The following is a 20,017-nucleotide window of genomic DNA, read 5'->3' on the forward strand; positions in this document are numbered from 1 at the left end:
CTTTTCGTTAATTTCTTGTAAATAGTTAAGTTAACTTATTAACAAATTAATAAAAGACTTATTTAATCCAGTCAAACATGTAAAAAATGTAGTTAATAGGTTGCCACGTATGCAAGTTGACTATTTACAAAGTATTTACCAAAGGTTGGCTAATTTACAATTCATATAGTTTAGGTGGCTTACGTAGCCAATTTTTTGAATTAAATTTTGTCAAAAAAAGTTTAACAAGTTCACTAAAAAAAAAAGATGTTACAACTAGTCACTCTCACTCTCACTCTCATTTAGCACAAATTTTATTTTATTAAAAATATAGTAAACCTAAAGTAAATTAAATTATTAAAAAAATTAATAGAGTTAATTCAATTAATTTTTTAGAGGACTAGCCATCTAACTTAAATTGAGCACCTCTTTTAAAATTTTAGTCCAACTATCACTTAAATTAGGTAACTAGTCCAATCTACTTATAAACAATAACATATTCCTATATTGCCCCTGGTTAATTCGTGCGCACAATTCTCCAAACCATCAGAACTTCAAAACACGATTCCAGACTTCTCGAAACGAAACCCTAACAACAATCTCCCCGACCGCCTCTTTGGCCAGCGATTTTCTGATTTAACCACTTCTGAACTCTAGAAGTCATTTACGACCTCCGACACGACGAAAATGGTAAGCTATTCATATTAACTATGCAATTAATCCTGTAATACAGTATCGAAACTTTAGAAATTATCGCAGTCCTCCGATACGACGAAAATATTAAGTTAATATCATTTAGTGTTAGATTCACCCTAGAATCCAATTATCGAAACCATAGAAGTCGTCTCCGGCCTCTTTTTCTAGGGAAATGTTTAGTTAATACTATTTACTGTCTGATTAACCTTGGAGTATATTTTGTAGAAACCCTAGAATCATCTCCGCCCTCTGACATATCGAAAATGATAAGTTAATCCTATTTACTGATTGAGCAATTGTTAATCAGAATGATATTTGGTGTTAATCTTATATACTATCTGAATTAACTATTAACGTGAATTAACTTTGAATTTGAATTTAGGATGAACTGATTGATTGTGTTAATATTAAGTTAATCTTATTTACTATCAGTTTTGATGCGAGGATCAAAACTATTAACGTGTTAATATGTGTTAATCTTTTATTTACTGTCTAATCAAAATAATTAACTCTCTGATTTACTGTCTCTTGTTATGTATTAATATATGAATGTTGTTTTTACTTATTGATTATCTGTTTTGATGCGAGGATAAAAACTGTTAACGTGTTAATATGTGTTAATATTTGATTTATTGTCTGATCAAAATTGTTAACTTTGTGATTTACTGTCTCTTGTTATGTGTTAATATGTGAATGTTGTTTTTTTTTATATATGTAGGGATGAGAATATGTGTTGGATAAAAAAATGATATAAGCACTAAACGATCAGCAACTAGAGATGTTCAGGGACAACATATTTGGTCATATAATGACAATTCGCAAATTCCCCAAGGAAGCTGACAAAAAGTATTGTTACCGGTAGTTTTCGGAAAACCGGAAAAGCAAAAACAACATTCCGCCGGTCGGGCTTCGCCAGCCGGACCACCTGCCGGGCCCCGGCCCGCGCGCGCACGGCATCGCCGGGACCTCGGCCCGCGCACACGCCAGCGCTCCCGGCCCACGGGCCCGCGTGCGCCTAGCGCCCCCGGCCCACGGGCCCACGCACGCCCTAGCACTCCCGGCCCATCGGCCCGCGTGCGCACCTGTGCCCTCCGGCCCACGCGCGCACCTGTGCCCTCGCGCCCCTGGCCCTCGCGCGCGCACCTGCGCCCTCGCCCTCGCGCGCATACCTGCGCCCTCGCCCTCGCGCGCGACCTGCTTCCTCGCCCGTGCGCACCCCCTCACGCGCATCCTGCTCCGTTGCCCGTGCGCGCCCTACTGCCTCGGCCGTGCGCCCCAACGCCGGTCGGACCTCCCTCGGCGAGCGTCGGCACATCCCTGCCGGGATGCCGACCTGATCATGCTCCCGACCGGGCTCCAGGCCCTGCCGTGCCCCGCGCCCGGCAGGGCCTCACGCCCGCGCGCGCCCCTGGCCAAACCGGGCGTCATGCCTCGCGTGCCCCGCGCCCTGGCCGAGGGCGCCCCCCGCGCGCACGCCGCGCCCCCCGCCCTGCCATCCGATGGGCCTCTAAGAGGCCGGCCCAAGGCCTCCTCCAACTCTATTAATACCCCTATCCTCTTCACTCGAGGGGGACCTTTGGCTTTGAGAATTGTTGTCGCAGTTTTTCGGACAACGATTTAGGAACCGGAAATGGTTAGACCCAAGGCCGGACCAAGTGGTCTCACTCCGGCTCGAGCGTGTCGGACTTGATATCTCAAGTCGTCCCTTAGCTGTCTGTAATGTCTATCTCGTCCAAGCACCTGAAACACAAGCGAAAAGGTGTGAACTACAAAGGGGAAACAGAGGGGTTGCCTCTGTTTACCTCTCCGACGCTCAACATTAGTAGGATTGAGGTGGTTGATAGAGGTTTAGTGTTTAGGGGTCGAGAGTTGAGAGAAACGAGCGAGTTGTGAGTTCGGCAGCGTTTCAGTACTCAAATTCGGATTACCTGGGTCGAGGGAGAGACCCTCTTATTTATAGGCGGCCAAGAGGTGTTTGAGGAACCCCTTGGCCGAGGGCCGGTCTTGGAAGGCCGGCCTTGGAGCGCCGGCCGAGGAGGGCCGGCCTTGGAGCGCCGGCCGAGGAGGGCCGGCCTTGGAGCGCCGGCCGAGGAGGGCCGGCCTTGGAGCGCCGGCCGAGGAGGGCCGGTCCTGGAGCGCCGGCCGAGGAGGGCCGGCCTTGGAGCGCCGGCCGAGGAGGGCCGGCCTTGGAGCGCCGGCCGAGGAGGGCCGGCCTTGGAGCGCCGGCCGAGGAGGGCCGGCCTTGGAGCGCCGGCCGAGGAGGGCCGGCCTTGGAGCACCGGCCGAGGAGGGCCGGTCCTGGAGCGCCGGCCGAGGAGGGCCGGCCTTGGAGCACCGGCCGAGGAGGGCCGGCCTTGGAGCGCCGGGCTCAGGACGGCCGCCAGCGTGGCCGTCGTCGATCTACCGGACCGAGACGGACCGGTAACATTAGCCCCCCGAGCTTATCACCGATTGTAAATCGTGTGGTAAACTCAAAGTCCGACGTTGGCCCATCGGAGAAGCCCGCCGTCAAGAGGTATGCTCCGACGTCCTTTCATGTTGTTTTTATTTTTATATTTTTTGTCGAACGTGCTCGCTTCGTTATTCGCGCCATGGACCCCATTGACCCGGGATGTGGGACCGTTGACGATGGCTTACATGATTTGTTTGAGGAAAACCACGTGGATTTGGATGCTTTTTGGGCTCAATTTTCGCCACCATCAACACCACCCAACACTCGACACTCATCGCGTTCGTTCAACGCTATTGAGATGACCGGAGAGGATTTTTCGCTGGTTGAAGCGTGGCTGGCCGACGAGGGTGAGGGCGCGAGTGCCGGAGACGGCCAGCGTCGGCAGGAGAGCGCCGGCCTGATGACACCAGCCGCCGGGGACGGCCGGGCCGACCAGCACGAGGCCGGCTTGGCCGAGGGACGCGCCATGGAGGCCGCGCGAGCGGGGGCGGCCACCCAGGAGACCGGCGGCGCTGCGCAGGCCGCCGCCAACGCCGGGGGAGTCGCGCCTGGCTGGGTCGGCGCCGTCTGCGCTGGGCCCAGCCCCGGGATCGCGCCAGAGGAGCCGCGCGCGACGATCCCGACCGGGGAGCACGCCGACCAGGCCGAGGAGGCCGACGCCGGGGTGGAGGAGGCCGGGCCCGGCCGAGTCGGCGCCGTCTGGGGCGAAGCCAGACCTGGGGGAGACGCCCCTCGCCCCGGGGGGACCGAGCCGGCCGTGGGGGACGCGGGCGACGCGTCTGGCGAGGCCGACGCCGGCGAGGACGCGCTGGCGCAGAGGAGTGCCGCCCGGGGCGGCGTTGGCATCAGGGAGGACCCCACCCCCTCGGGTGGGGCTGCGCTGCAGGTGGCCGGCGGCCGTGGGAGCCCAGGCGGGTCGGCCCCAGCCGGGCCGGAGCGCGCCTACGTCGGGGGGGCGCCGCCGGCGGCGGCCGACGCTGCAGGAGGGGCCGCCGGCGCCGGACAGGAGGAGCGCCGGCCGTCCAATGCCGGAGAGGGGGAGGCGGCCCCCCTGGTGGCCCTGCAAACCCTAGGACCCAATGGGCCGGGCCTAGGGGCTGAGATTGCAGCCGGCCGGGAGTCGGGCCGGGCCGACGTGCGCGAGGAGGGCCCAACCGGCCGAACGCCGGACAGGGCCGCTGGGCGACAGGCGCGCGAGGAGGACCCAGCAACCCGCGAGCTGGGCCGGGCCGGCGGGCAGGACGCGCCTGGGCTGAACGCCGGGACGCCCGGGCAAGCCACCAACGCCGGAGACTTGACCGGCCGAGAGCTGGGCCGGGCCGACGGGCCTGGCGCGTGCGCCGAAGGCCGGACGTCGCCGGGACCGCGCGTGGAGGAGCCACCCAGCCAGGAGGCGGGCTGGGTCCTCGGGCTTGACGCACACGCAGGCGAGGGCGTCGCCGGCCACAGGACGAGCCGGCCCGATGACAGTGACCCGGCCGGCCGGCAGCCGATCGAGCGCCCGGGCACCGCCCCGGACTCCGGACACTCCGGCGACTCGTCGAGCCGCCGTGCAGCACCCGCGGCGAGGGGACTTTCCTCTACTGCGCAGGAGGAAACGCGGACCTCGGCCTTCCCGGTAGGGGAGTCAGCCGTGCGGGGTGACTTTGACTGCTCGGGCGTCGATGTCCCGAGCCTGATCTCCATCGTCAGCTTCAAGAGCCTCAGGAAGCGCTACAGCATCCCGGACTCTGTGTCAATCCTCAGACCGTTGCCCGACGATCTACCGTCCCGCCCTCGAAGGGGGTACGCCGCGGTCCACGAGGCGAGCCTCCGCGGCGGGCTAAGGTTGCCTTTCCAGCCGGTTATCCAGGAGCTACTAGTTCGACTGGGGGTGCACGCCTTACAGATGTCTCCGGCCTTCTACCGGGTGGTCGCAGCGTGCCACATGATGCTTTACCGGGCGAAGAAGAGGGTTGTCACTGCCGACGACATCCAGGACCTCATGACGATACGAGGGGTGCCGGGGAAGCCGGGCTTCTACCAAGCGCTACATCGCAAGCGCTTCGTTATTGTCAGCAACGTTAACTCGAAGCACCGATATCCTTGGATATGGGTATCCGAATCAGCCTTCGGGGTCGCGCCTCTCTTCTTTGGTCTTGCGGCTGATTTTCCACCTACGGGCGATATCGAAAGCTCTGAGCTTCATGCGGTGATCAGGGCGCTCCCGGAATCAAGGCGACAAGGACCGCACTTCGAGTCCCCAGACCTAATGGCAAGGACTGGGTGGTTCCCGCCTGGAGACGACGCCCTTCCGAGCTCGGGCTTCGCCGCGGAGGCTACGGAGGACCCCGAATCAGAGGCGGGGGGCTCGTCTGCTCCTCCCCCTGACGTGGGGGGTACCAATCGCACACAAGCTTCTAGTTAGTGTATAATCCATTGTATTGCACTCTAACCTGTCATCTCTTCGTCTTTTTCAGATACGATGACCCGGCGACACCGACCACGCACGCAGGCACCGAGGGTGGCGCCCGACGCCGAGGCCGTGGTCGCGGCTCAACCACAAGCTGAGGCCCACCATAGGGGGCTTCCAACACGGGCGAGGACCGAGGTGAACTCCTCGAACAAGCGACCGTCGTCGACGATCCTTCCCGGCTCGTCCTCCGGCCACAAGCGCGCTCATACGTCGGCGGCGCCAGATGGCATGGAGTCGATGCTCCTGGCGGAGGCGGCGGAGCTGAGGGCCCGATGCTCTCAGGGGATCCTTGAAACCTCACTACGGGATTTCAAGAGTCTCCTGACGGTGAGCGACCTTGAGCATTTCCAAAGCGGGATTGGCGACGCTCGAAAGGTATGACTCGCTTGTTTTCCTCATTTGCGATTTGTTGTGCTTATTTCGATTACATGTACGTTTTTTGTTTCCACAGATGCTCGCACGCCAAGAACGGAGCGACCGCATTCTCCGGGATCTGTTGCGCCGCATGCAGATCATGGAAAAAGACAAGGAGGATACAGCGGCCGCCCATGCCGCTGCCTTGGCGGGGGCCCGCCCCGTCCAAGAGTTCCAAGCGCTTGAGGAAGAACTAAGGCGAGCTCGTGAGAAGGCGGCGGCCGAGAAGGCGTCTCGGGAGAAGGCTGAGCAGGCGGCCGAGACTTTCTTAGGGGAGACCAAGAAACTCCAGGCGGCCCTCTCGAGCCGAGATGAAGAGCTGAACATCATCCACGCCCGACTGTCGGCAAGCGAGATCTCCCGGGTCAGGGCCGAGAGGGAGAGGGAGACCCTGCGGGCGGAGGTGCAGACCCTCATCGAGGAGAAGGACGACGCCGTGCGATCGAAGACAGAGCTGGAGGAGGACTGGGATCTCTCGCTAGAGGTGGCCCGTTACGAGGTGGCCATGCGGGTCAAAGACGCGACCGCGGAGGAGAACGCGTCTCGAGGGATCACATTTTCCTTCTTCGACGCCATGTTTCCTCCCTTGGAGGACGAGCTGCCGGAAGACGACCTGCCTCCCGAAGTCCCTACGGAGGCCGCCCAGTCGTCAAACTGTCAATCCGGCGGAGGAACCGTTGGCGGGTCGGGCGCCCCCCACCTTGAGGACGACGAAGAGCAGGTCGATTATGGTTCGGAGTGATCGAGTTCTCTTTGGTTTTTTCGCGCACTTGTTTAGCGCTTGCTTTATGCTTTCTTTCGGATTCTTGCTATGTTTGTGTCGTACTTTCGTATTTTTCTTATCGGGTTGTTTACGCAACATTGTTTTGCCTTGATTGAAGCTTTCTTTTCATCGTGCGTCTTATTTTCTCGACTTGCTACGCTTAGCGTAATCGATTTGCGCAATTCGAATAGTACGTGTCTTACGAGCCCGGCTTACTATGCTTAGCGTAACCGGTTGGCACGGCTTACTGCCGCATTTGGCGGCGAAGTTTCCCACGGACGCGGGCTAGACCAGTTTCATCCGGCGGGTGTGATTTCCGGCCATCCATTTGTGACTCGCTGCCTATCGGCGCGCGCGAGCTGGGTGGCCGTCGCATTAACCCTCTGGCGAGTACGCTACCTATCGGCGTGCGTCTCGGGGTGGTACTCGTTGGTACGCGTGTCATGTTTTGGGTTTTGACTGCCGAGATCGACAATCCGGTGCGCGGACGTGATCCATCGATGACTTGTCGCCTATCGGTGCGCAAGGTGCATCGGTGCGCGAGAGGGTCGCAGCAAAAGACGTGCGAGGTTGGAGGTCCGGTGCGCGGATCCGGCTCATCGACGTTTTGCTATCTCTCGGCATACGGCCTCAACCCGTGCGAGAGCGTCGCGCGGGGAGGGTACGAATTCGGAGGTCCGGAGCGCGGATCCGATTTATGGGTGTTTTGTTGCCGTTTGGCGCATGGAAATATCCTCCTTAGCCCCCCGAGTTTCTTGGGTGCTCGTAGAGGAGGCTAGAAACTAAGATACCAAGTGTATTGAAGTGAAATGTAATTTATTAAATTATCGAAATGGTTCAAAAATTACATCCCAGGCCGTTGGCCAAACTTGAAATTGTAAACTGCTTTTGCTAGAATTGAAAATTACATGAAGACAAAAAGCGGAAAAAGGACGAATGAACGTCTACTGGTAATACTGCCGGAGGTGTTCCGCGTTCCATGGGTGTGTGAACACGAGTCCCTCCAGGTTCTCGAGCTCGTACGTGCCATTGTGGATGGCTCGGCGCACACGGTACGGGCCTTCCCAGGTGGGGCCTAGAACTCCCGCGCCTTGCACCTTGGTGTTTTGGAACACCCTTCGAAGAACGAGGCTTCCGTCGGCGAACTTCCGCAGCTTGATCTTCGAGTTGTAGTACTTCTCGACCTTCCTCTTCTGCGCGGCAAGCCGGGTAAGTGCGTCCGCCCTCCTTTCGTCTATGAGGTCTAGCTCGAGCCTGATCGCGTCATCGTTGGCGGCTTCGTCGTACTCCTCGATGCGCAAGGTTGGCAGCTTGATCTCGACGGGTACCACAGCCTCGACGCCGAACGCGAGAGCGAAAGGGGTTTCGCCGGTCGCGTTTCGGGCGGTGGTGCGGTATGCCCATAAGAGGGTGGCGTCCGCCTGCCCCTGCATAGCCATCCACGTCTCATAGTGTTGGACGTGGAAGTGGGGGTCCGTACGTCCATCGTAGGGAGGAATGGACGGTAACTTGAAGTTCCCCACGCATGGTTGCGCGAGGATTTGCGCGGCGAAGGGAGAGTATGACTCCTCGATCCCTCCGTACGGCCTTTGCCCCCCCGACTCCCTCATTTCGATGATTTGATTCTGGAGGCTTTGAATCATTGTGACCATGTCGAGCCCGTTAGCGGGGCCGATCGTCGGGGCCACGGGAGTCACCGGTTGGCGTTCGTTGGACGCTTGGTCCACGACATTGGCCTGCGGCCGGCCGAGAGTTGCGGCGGGGAGCGCGTCCCTTCGAGAGTTTAGCCTTTGGCGGAGATCCTCCCCTCGGGAGTTTCTCTGCGCCGTCAAGCGCTCTCTAAGGTCCGCACTCGGCGCGGGGCGAGGTGAGGTCGCTCTTGGTCGGGCCGTCCGGCGGGCGCTTCGGCTGTCGGCCCCATCATCTACCAGAGTCGCTCTCTCCTCGGCGAGGGGCCGTGTCCGGCCACCTCTTGAAACCGAGGGGGCGAGTCCCCGGGAATGTGACCGTGCCTGCTGCCGCACTATGTGCGACGGTCCGGCCAAAGCGTCGTTGGGCCTCTCGGGCCGCGAAGGGGCGAAGCTAGGCGTTGCCTCGTTGGTCCTCGACTCCCCCACATATTCGGAGTCAAAGTAGTCTTTGGCGGACCTATCCTCAACGTCATAGCCGAGGAGGTCGGCTATGAGCGAACCGTCGACGCCGGGGCGGTCAAGGAGCTCCGCAAGCCGCCGGGCCGTGTCCTCTCGGAGCGCGGCCTCGGGGTCAACCATCGGGTCTTGGGGCTGGCTCTCGCTATCGCGAGGTTGCCCTTCAAGACGATGTGCGAGGTGCCGAAGACCGTACCTCGAGCCCGTCGCTCGGGTACCCGCGGAGGTAGTGGGAATATGACTCATCTCTCGAGAGTCGTGAGAACAAAAGGGAGAAAACTGGTAGAGGGAATGCGTCGTCAAGGTCGAGAGATCCCCTCCTTCTAGCGCCAAAATGTTGTCGCAGTTTTTCGGACAACGATTTAGGAACCGGAAATGGTTAGACCCAAGGCCGGACCAAGTGGTCTCACTCCGGCTCGAGCGTGTCGGACTTGATATCTCAAGTCGTCCCTTAGCTGTCTGTAATGTCTATCTCGTCCAAGCACCTGAAACACAAGCGAAAAGGTGTGAACTACAAAGGGGAAACAGAGGGGTTGCCTCTGTTTACCTCTCCGACGCTCAACATTAGTAGGATTGAGGTGGTTGATAGAGGTTTAGTGTTTAGGGGTCGAGAGTTGAGAGAAACGAGCGAGTTGTGAGTTCGGCAGCGTTTCAGTACTCAAATTCGGATTACCTGGGTCGAGGGAGAGACCCTCTTATTTATAGGCGGCCAAGAGGTGTTTGAGGAACCCCTTGGCCGAGGGCCGGTCTTGGAAGGCCGGCCTTGGAGCGCCGGCCGAGGAGGGCCGGCCTTGGAGCGCCGGCCGAGGAGGGCCGGCCTTGGAGCGCCGGCCGAGGAGGGCCGGTCCTGGAGCGCCGGCCGAGGAGGGCCGGTCCTGGAGCGCCGGCCGAGGAGGGCCGGCCTTGGAGCGCCGGCCGAGGAGGGCCGGCCTTGGAGCGCCAGCCGAGGAGGGCCGGCCTTGGAGCGCCGGCCGAGGAGGGCCGGTCCTGGAGCGCCGGCCGAGGAGGGCCGGTCCTGGAGCGCCGGCCGAGGAGGGCCGGCCTTGGAGCACCGGCCGAGGAGGGCCGGCCTTGGAGCACCGGGCTCAGGACGGCCGCCAGCGTGGCCGTCGTCGATCTACCGGACCGAGACGGACCGGTAACAAGAATTTTGGAGAAAACTCTTCCTTGAAAAATTCTCTCTTCTCTCACCACTCTCTTGTGACATTCCAAGAGCTCCCTCCTCCTCTCCCGGCTCGGCTCAAAAATCTGAGAACCCCCCTTGACCAGAGGGAGCGCGTTCCAATTCTGTGACCCGAGTCTTCACAACGCACAAAGTGCGCCCCAGCTTCTTGACCCTTGAGTCAGAACTCTGAGCTACGAGTCAAGCGACCTCTCTAAAGTCTTCACTAGAAGCTACGAGCCGGGTCCTTCTCTATAAAGTCTTAGATTCTCAACCTCCGAGTCCAAGATAGCCACGACACCTACATTGAACTACGTTCTGACCTGATACCGGACTACGGGTACGTAGGCAGCCAACATTTGGCACGGTCACACCCTCCAATACACACCTCAGGATCTAGAGGGTGCAACTCGGCCTTAGAGTTCACATTTTTGGCTCGGGTGCGATCACTTGGTCCGGCCTTGGATCGAACCGTCCGTAGTTTTTAATCGTTGTTCATTTTCGTGCGACAACATTTTGGCGCTAGAAGGAGGGGACTTCCCAACTTATACAGCCCGAAATCCCTTCTACATCACGACCTTTTCTTTCTCGGCTTGTGAAAGACATGAGCGATCAACCCCGAGAACCCCGAGAATAACCCCGAGAACGTTTGTTCTGAGCAATAAACTTGAGCCACCATAATCTTCAAGCTCGTGTTCACTCCTTAGGCCCTCATTTCTGCGCAGGTCTGTTCAAATCAACACCGAACTACACTGGCACCGGTATCTGATAAGAAGATAACATCTAGATTAGTTGATTACAACGAGCATTTCCACAAAGATTTTATCGATTTTCTCGGCAGTATAGTATATACCTTCTATAAAGAAACTAAACAACATCTACAACTTTAATCCCAGCACCCTTGTCCCAGTCCTCTGGAGGCGCCACGTCAGACATTACTTTTTCTTGACCGCGCCAAAGAACCTACATGTATATTAACACATTTCGTGGGTCACTCTACCACCCGAATTGTAAAAGACGGAGACTCACCTCGTGAACATACCTTGTCAATTACTCCGAATTTTTTAGCTTTTGTAGCATCCATGTAATACGGTCTTCTCATCACAGTGGCAACGGTCTCTTCGGACTAATATAAGATAACATGAAAAATATGTTACTTTGGACTCGTATTTATTTATTACATTTGAGATCTGTAGCGATGCTTACATTTCCCGTGTGTTTAGCCAGGAGTTCTATGAGAGTATCCCTATTCGTAATTACCTGCAGAATTGTGGGAATCAATATTGTAATTTTGAAGTAAGTTACAAAAAATAAACATAAAAAAAAAATTTGAAATAATGCGGTGGTCAGTGTTTTCAACCCCAAGACTGTATAATCACTAACCTCCTTTGCTCGAATAAGTACATCACTAGCAGGCATCAATCCAAATGATGGGACACGAGGTTGTTGGATCATCGCTAAAACACGAAAGTGAAAGAAACGAAAGCTGATACTTAAACTTATAACCTAATCTTAAGTAGAAGAACAACGAGTCACACACACATGTATATATATATATATATATATTTATATATACCTTTGGCATGTGGCATCATGAACCTTTTCTACACGACTTAAGGGAGATGTTCATGATCCTCCGCCGATATAAAATGAAGCTCAATCCCAACAAATGCGTGTTCGGGGTTGAATCCAAGAAATTCCTCGGATACATCGTCAGCCGACGAGGGATAGAAGCGAATCCCGAAAAAATCAAGGCACTCCTTGAAATGAAGTCTCCAAGACGAGTCAAAGAGGTGCAAAGCCTGACCGGTCGGGTCGCCGCTCTAACACGCTTCGTGTCTAAAGCCACCGACAAGTGTCAACCGTTCTTCAAAGCTCTAAAGAAGGCGGACGGCTTTGAGTGGACGGACGAATGCGAAGATGCCTTCCAGGAAATGAAGGCTTACTTTGGGTCCCCACCATTCCTCTCTAAACCTAGAGAAGGCGAAATGTTGTACGTATATCTCGCCATCTCTGAAAGAGCCGTAAGTGTTGTTCTTGTCCGCGAAGAAGACAAGGTCCAATGGCCGGTCTACTACGTGAGCAAAGCCTTACTCGACGCAGAAACGCGCTACACCGAGATAGAGAAACTTTCTCTGGCTCTCGTAACGGCAGCTAAGAAGCTACGGCCATACTTCCAAGCTCACGCAATCGCGGTGCGAACCTGATACGAACCTCGATCGACTTGCTCCGAGACCCGATACCCCAATAGCACAGCGACGGATCGTCTACAATTTAGGAAGGAAGGTGGATCGAATGACGCCACGAACGGTTGCGAAAGACCGTCTGATGAGTCGGGTTTGAACGCCACAAGACTAGTCTTGATAAGTTCGATAAAAGTTCATAAGAACTCAAGAGAAGACTCTCATATTTTTTTTATTAAAATCTGGATGTTCTTTCATTCAGCTTGAAACCTCCTTTAAATAGGAAAATACAAAGCAAATTCGGAGTACATTGTTGCCCTAGTTTAAATGGGCCTAAAAAAACATTATTTAGGCCTAATAACATTAAAATTAAAAGCCTGACTTAATACCTAACACATATGGGCTTCATTAAGCATAACTAAAGCCCAAAAACACTTTAAAAAAGACACTAACTTCATCTATTATTTTTAACAACGAAAATAACAAATAAATAACTCAAACGGCTTAAAATGACGTGAATAAGCTTTCCTTTATTTGTGTCGCCCTTTGCCTCGTGGTTGGGTTTTCTTCTTGCGTCGTTTTTGGCTCTAGCTTTATATTTCTTCCATTCAGCTTTGTTCAAACCATGAAACTCTTTGTTGAAGTCTTGTACTCTTGAATTAGGATTAGGCTCGATGAAGCGTCTTTGCTCCTTTGCACGTGGGATCACATCAGAACCGAGCATCCGATCGGTAAAGCTCTTCAATTGGGAACATCGACTCGCATGGCGATCTGATCCCAAGAATTGAGCGAGTACGGGATTGAGTGTTAAAGTATTATGTTAATTCCGTGTATACTCTCCAGAATAGTCTAATTAACGTGTAACATTGTTAAAAGGCCCATTAGGTTGATTGTTAGATGGACTTTATTTTTCTCCTTGTTAGTTAGAGCTGATTAGTGTGTGGGATTAATTCCCTTAGCTGTACACGTTTTTCTTAGCTGTCCTTAGTTGTCAACAGCTGATTATTTGTTTCCTTGTATAGTAGAATTAGGTTTCCTTATTTGTTTATTTCCCTTTCCTTGTAATGTGTATAAATACACGTCTGATGCTAATGAGAAAATATCAATTCCGCACATCTCTTTATCTCTGTTTTACTTATATGGTATCAGAGCTACACAAAACCCTAAAACACATATAGGTACTCGTGATCATACACCATGGCCGAGTCCAATAATACCAGTTTTACTGGAAATTCTTCTTCTTCTCAACCTGGGATTAATCCTATTATCTCAGCTGACAATTCTTCTCATTCCATCACTTCCCATAAATTGAATGGGAGTAATTTCATGGAGTGGTCTCAATCAGTCAAACTCTTCGTTCAAGGGAGAGGCAAATTTGGCTATTTGTCTGGAATCACAACCAAACCAGACGTGAAGGAAGATGCAGCCAAATATGGCGTTCGGGAGGCTGAAAATTCCATGATTATGTCATGGCTCATTAATTCTATGGATGCAGGTCTAGGGAGGACGTATCTTTTTCTTCCTACAGCAAGTGACATCTGGACGGCGGTTAGAGAGACGTACTCTGATCTTGGCAACGATGGCACACTCTTTGAGATAGAAACTCAATTGAGCAAGGCTAGACAAGGCGAGAAGTCAGTGACAAAGTACTACACCGACCTGAAGATGCTTTGGCAAGAGGAAGACCTTTATTGCAACCACGAGTGGAGCTGCCCAAAGGACAGCGCCTTGTACCAGAAGCTCGTGGAGAAAGGAAGAGTTTTTAAATTTTTGGTTGGCTTGAATGCAGATCTTGATGAAGTCAGAGGAAGGATTCTTGGCCGAGACCCTCTCCCAAGCACCCGGGAGGTTTTTTCGGAAGTCCAGAGAGAGGAAACTCGTCGCCAAGTCATGCTGGGATCCGGAAAGAATGAGGCTGCACCAACACATTCAGAAACGAGTGCAATGGTGTCTTCCAAGCCTAATTACAACAACAACAATAACAACAACAACAACCGGAACCCAAGAAATTCCTCTGGCCGCTACAACAACAATGCTCCAACTTGTGAGTACTGCAAAAAGATAGGGCACATCAAAGCAAAGTGCTGGAAGCTTCACGGCAAACCTGATGATCTTCCACAGCCCTTCAACAACAACAACAAGGGTGCCTTTCAAGCCTCTCAGTCCACGGCACCCAAGTCTCAGCCAAGCAGCCCTAGAGCCTCTTCATCAACTCAAGATCAGTCTTCTTTCACTAAAGGAGATTTAGAGCAAATGCTTAAAATGTGGTCCTCTCATCAATCAACATCAACCTTAGCTAAAAAAAGGTATTCATGTAGCAGCCCTTAAAACAACCTTAGAAAACTCCAATCCTTGGATTTTAGATTCTGGTGCTACAAACCACATGACTGACTCATCATATCTTTTCCATACATATTATCCTTGTTCTGGTCATGAAAAAGTGAAAATTGCAGATGGATCTCTTTCAGCCATCGCTGGGAAAGGTTCAATTATTTTATCACCATCCATTACTCTTTCTAATGTTCTCCATGTTCCTAAACTTGCCTATAACCTCTTATCCGTTCATAAATTGACAACTGATTCACAATGCAAACTCACTTTTATTCCTTCTGGTTGTGATTTTCAGGATCTAAGTTCGGGGAAGATGATTGGCAGTGCTGAAGAAAATGTAGGGCTCTACTACTTCACATCCGAGACCACCTTGAGTAAACAAATTCAGAAACCTCTTTGTTCTAGTTTATTTTCCGTATCTGATGACATTATGTTGTGGCATTTTCATTTGGGACATCCAAGTTTTGGTTATTTAAAGCATTTGTTTCCCTCTATGTTTCATAATAAGAATATTGATTTTTTGCAATGTGAAATCTGTCAATTGGCAAAACATAAAAGGTCTCATTTTCCTACTTTGAAATATACACCTTCTAAACCTTTTGCTTTAATTCATAGTGATATTTGGGGGCCATCTCGTGTAAAATCTTTAACCAACACTCGCTGGTTCATTACCTTTATTGATGATCACACTAGAAACACGTGGATATACCTTTTAAAGGATAAATCTGAGGCTGAAAACACTTTCAAATTTTTTTACAAAATGGTTGAAACTCAATTTGATAGCCGTATTCAGATTTTGAGAACTGATAATGGTAGAGAATATTTTAACAAAATCCTTGGTGAGTTTTTAAATGAAAAAGGCATAATCCATCAAAGTTCTTGTGTTTATACACCTCAACAAAATGGAGTTGCCGAAAGGAAAAATAGACATCTACTTGAAGTTACTCGAGCTATAATGTTTTCTATGAATGTTCCAAAACGTTTTTGGGGAGAAGCTTTGTTAACTGCTACATATCTAATTAATAGAATGCCAAGCAAAATCCTTAGCTATAAAACTTCCATTTCTACACTTAATTTTTTTTTTTTCCGGAGAACAAATGTTTCACACATCTAAATCCTAAAATCTTTGGGTGTACTGCCTTTGTACACGTTCATGATCATGCTAGAGTAAAATTGGATCCTAGAGCAATTAAATGCATTTTTCTTGGTTTTTCACCAACTCAAAAAGGTTTTAAATGTTATGACCCTAGCTCGGGTAAATTCTTTGTAAGTATGGATGTCACATTTTTTGAAAACCAACCTTTTTTTGACAAAATCCCTCTTCAGGGGGAGAATAATATTGAAGAGTGTTTTCGGGATTTAAATCATTCTCTGCCTATTTTGGATCTGCCTAATATTTCTAGCCATGTACAAAATGTCCCAAATGCTCAAAATGATCAAAATGAAATGTCATCATATAATGAAAATGGAACTGATTCAAATGAGGAACCAATATCTGATTTCCGTGTTTACTCAAGAGTGCAATCAGAAAGTGAAGTTGAAACTCCAGCACTGTCATCATCAAAACCAAACACGAATCAAGGTAATTCTTCTCCTTTTATCTCAAATTCAGCCATTCTTGATGAATCAGCCGAGAGTATAGGTACACTTGAAATTCTAGATGAGCCAATTGCCCTTAGAAAAGGAACCAGAAATTGCACCACTAGACAAGCCGAGAAGTTTCCCATGTACCCCTTGTCTAATTATGTCTCATATAAAAATGTGTCTTCTGCCTTTAGAGCCTTTACCACAAATTTGTTGATTGATGAGATACCTAGTTCTATATATGAAGCTCTAAGTATTCCTAAGTGGAAAGAGGCTGTTTTAGAGGAAATGAGAGCTTTAAAAAAGAATGAGACTTGGGAACTGACTGTGTTGCCTGCAGGAAAAAGAACAGTTGATTGCAAATGGATATTTACTATCAAGTATAATGCCAAGGGAGAAATTGACAGGTACAAAGCAAGGCTGGTTGCTCGTGGGTTCACTCAAACCTATGGGCTGGATTACGAGGAGACCTTTGCTCCGGTTGCCAAGCTAAACACCGTCAGAGTCCTACTCTCTCTTGCCGTGAATCTTGACTGGCCACTACGACAATTTGACGTCAAGAATGCCTTCCTCAACGGAGAACTAGAGGAAGAAGTCTTTATGCAGCCACCTCCGGGATTTGATCACACGGCCAATGGGAAAGTGTGCTTTCTTAAGAAGGCACTGTATGGACTCAAGCAATCTCCACGAGCTTGGTTTGGCAGATTTACTAAGGTGATGAAGGATCAGCAATACACGCAAGCCCACAGTGATCATACCATGTTCTACAAACATTCTCTAAATGGTAAACTCGCCATATTGATTGTTTATGTGGATGACATTGTGATGACAGGTGATGATGAGGCTGAACTCAGCAAGTTGACAAGATTCCTAGCTCAGCAATTTGAAGTGAAAGACCTAGGAAGTCTCAAATACTTTCTAGGTATGGAAGTGGCCAGGTCCTCAAAGGGGATTGCAATCTCACAACGAAAGTACGTGCTCGATCTACTCAAGGAAACAGGTCTACTCGGCTGCAGACCTACCTCTACTCCAATTGATCCAAATCATAAGCTCACAACGACAAATGATGATGAGGATCCGGCAGACAAGAAAAGGTATCAAAGGCTGGTTGGGAAATTGATTTACTTGGCTCACACACGGCCAGACATTGCATTTGCAGTGAGCCTTGTAAGTCAACACATGCACAATCCATCCAAGAATCATTTAGAGGCTGTGTATCGCATTCTACACTACCTCAAAGGAAGTCCGGGAAAAGGAGTTTTATTCAAGAAGGATGATGGGAGGCAGATTGAAGTGTTCACAGATGCTGACTATGCTGGGTGTTCAGATGACCGGCGATCAACCTCAGCCTATTGTACCTTTGTTTGGGGTAATCTTGTGACGTGGAGAAGTAAGAAGCAAGCTGTTGTGTCTCAAAGTAGTGCAGAGGCAGAGTTCCGAGCTATGGCGCAAGGTATTTGTGAGATCATTTGGATCCGAGGCATCTTAAATGAGCTCCGGGTTAAGTTCACAGCTCCCATGAAGCTGTTTTGTGATAACAAGTGCATGATAGATATCTTTGCACCAACTTGAGGGGGAGTGTTAAAGTATTATGTTAATTCCGTCTATACTCTCCAGAATAGTCTAATTAACGTGTAACATTGTTAAAAGGCCCATTAGGTTGATTGTTAGATGGGCTTTATTTTTCTCCTTGTTAGTTAGAGCTGATTAGTGTGTGGGATTAATTCCCTTAGGTGTACACGTTTTTCTTAGCTGTCCTTAGTTGTCAACAGCTGATTATTTGTTTCCTTGTATAGTAGAATTAGGTTTCCTTATTTGTTTATTTCCCTTTCCTTGTAATGTGTATAAATACACGTCTGATGCTAATGAGAAAATATCAATTCCGCACATCTCTTTATCTCTGTTTTACTTATATTGAGTTCCACCCAAGAACGGCTGTAAAGGGGCAGGCCTTAGCCGACTTCGTGGCAGAATTCTCCTATACTCCCGATATGGGAAGAGCAGAAACTGACCTAAACGATGATGCGTTAACTCGGAAAAGAAAGGTAGACCCGACGGGTCCCATCTGGGAGTTGTACGTAGACGGAGCATCTAATGCTCGGGGGGCTGGCGCCAGAATAATCATGATTAACCCCGACGGGGAAAGGTTACGATATGCCCTCCACTACGGCTTCCAGGCCTCCAATAATTAAGCCGAATACGAGGCGCTCATTGTGGGAACAGAGCTAGCTCAAAAGCTCGGCTCCCATAACCTGCGAATACACTGCGACTCGCAGTTGATCGTGAACCAGGTTAAAGGGGATTACACTGCCAGGGAACCTAACATGGTTGCATACCTGGCTAAGACAAACTCCAAACTCGATGCCTTCTCTTGGTTCGAGATTCACCAAATCCTGAGAGAACAAAATTCAGAGGCTGACGCGCTTGCTCGCCTTGGATCTGGCATCGACGAAGACAGATTGGGGACCGTACCCATTGAATTTCTACCACGGCCATCCGTCTCCCGAAACGAAATCGGGACCATAGAGGTGGCATCTCAGCCGACTTGGATAGAATCGATTGTCGAGTTTCTGCGAAGAGGTGAACTCCCCGAAGACCGCAAAGAAGCCGATAAGCTGAGGGCCTTAGCATCCAAATACACGCTCCGTGAGGGCGTACTCTATAAGCGCGGTTACTCAACACCGCTGCTCCGATGCCTCTATAGCATTGAGTCGACCAAGGTCCTCCGCGAAATTCATGAAGGCATCTGTGGGAACCACGCCGCTGGAACTTCCCTCGCGCTCAAAGCGCTTAAGCAAGGCTATTTCTGGCCTACCATGAAGCGAGATGCTTGCGAATGGGCAAGGCGTTGCGACAAATGCCAGCGCTTCGCGGAAATTCTGCGACAGCCTCCGACCCCATTAAGCAGGATCATTAACCCACGTCCCTTTGCTAAGTGGGGCGTGGAAATCATTGGTAAGCTCCCTAAAGCGCCAAGGCAATAAGAGTATGCCATTATCGCCATTGATTACTTCACTAAGTGGGTAGAGGCCGAGCCGGTTGCCAGAATAACTGAAGCGAACACGACAAACTTCATCTGGAAAAGCATCATATGCAGGCACGGTATCCCCGCCTCGATCGTGACCGACAATAGCACCCAATTCGACAACGCGCGAGAAAGAGATATTTGCGATCAACTAAAGATTAGCAAGACCTTCTCCTCGCCGCGTCACCCTCAGGCCAACGGCCAGGTCGAAGCAGTCAACAAGACTATCAAGGGCAATCTTAAAAAGAAGCTCGAAGATAAAAAGGGCGCCTGGGTCGAGGAATTGCCATTCGTCCTATGGGCGTACCGGACAACCGCACGAAACGCCACTGGCGAAACACCATTCTCCCTCGCATACGGGATCGAGACTGTGGTCCCAATCGAAACCGAGATACCCACGTTCCGAGTCGATACATTCGACGAAGCGAACAACGATGAGGCCATGCGCCTGGAGCTGGATTTGATCGACGAAAAGAGATCAGAAGCGTTCAGACGCCTCGCCACACAGAAGCACAAGGTCGAAAGATACTACAACTCCAAGATCAAAAGGTGAACCTTTGCCGTCGGAAGCCTTGTACTCAGACGAGTGTTCCAGAATACACAAGTCCAAGGCGCCGGCGTCCTAGGCGCAAACTGGGAAGGTCCCTATAGAGTCCACAAAGTCATTCACGACGGGACATACTACATCGAGCACACAGACGGAACTCCGATTCGCCACCCGTGGAACGCGGAGCACTTGAGGCAGTACTACCAATGGCTAGCGTTCCCCGCATTTTTATCGCTTTTATATCCCATTTTCAATAAGGACTATGAGCCAATGTTTTAG

The 20,017-nt window shown here is 51.1% G+C and overlaps 2 protein-coding genes across 2 annotated transcripts; one reads left to right on the forward strand and one right to left on the reverse strand.

Annotated features, from left to right (window-relative positions):
- Positions 1-10,921: 10,921 nt before the first annotated feature.
- On the reverse strand, positions 10,922-11,666 carry LOC149380605 (ATP-dependent Clp protease proteolytic subunit-related protein 3, chloroplastic-like). The gene is made up of 5 exons (XM_089630623.1): positions 11,645-11,666; positions 11,452-11,525; positions 11,275-11,328; positions 11,111-11,194; positions 10,922-11,031 (listed from the first exon to the last, which is right to left on the reverse strand). The coding sequence occupies exons 1-5, from the start codon at positions 11,661-11,663 to the stop codon at positions 10,936-10,938; spliced, it is 327 nt and encodes a 108-aa protein (XP_089486749.1). The 5' UTR covers positions 11,664-11,666; the 3' UTR covers positions 10,922-10,935.
- Positions 11,667-13,448: 1,782 nt separating this feature from the next.
- On the forward strand, positions 13,449-14,912 carry LOC149380606 (uncharacterized). The gene is made up of 3 exons (XM_089630381.1): positions 13,449-14,394; positions 14,705-14,734; positions 14,878-14,912. The coding sequence occupies exons 1-3, from the start codon at positions 13,449-13,451 to the stop codon at positions 14,910-14,912; spliced, it is 1,011 nt and encodes a 336-aa protein (XP_089486507.1).
- The last annotated feature ends 5,105 nt before the right edge of the window (positions 14,913-20,017 follow it).

The sequence above is a fragment of the Urtica dioica genome, chromosome 11 (genome assembly GCF_054948205.1).
Source record: "Urtica dioica subsp. dioica isolate 48M chromosome 11, U.dioica_male_clone48M_v1_H2, whole genome shotgun sequence".
Classification (NCBI taxonomy): domain Eukaryota; kingdom Viridiplantae; phylum Streptophyta; class Magnoliopsida; order Rosales; family Urticaceae; genus Urtica; species Urtica dioica.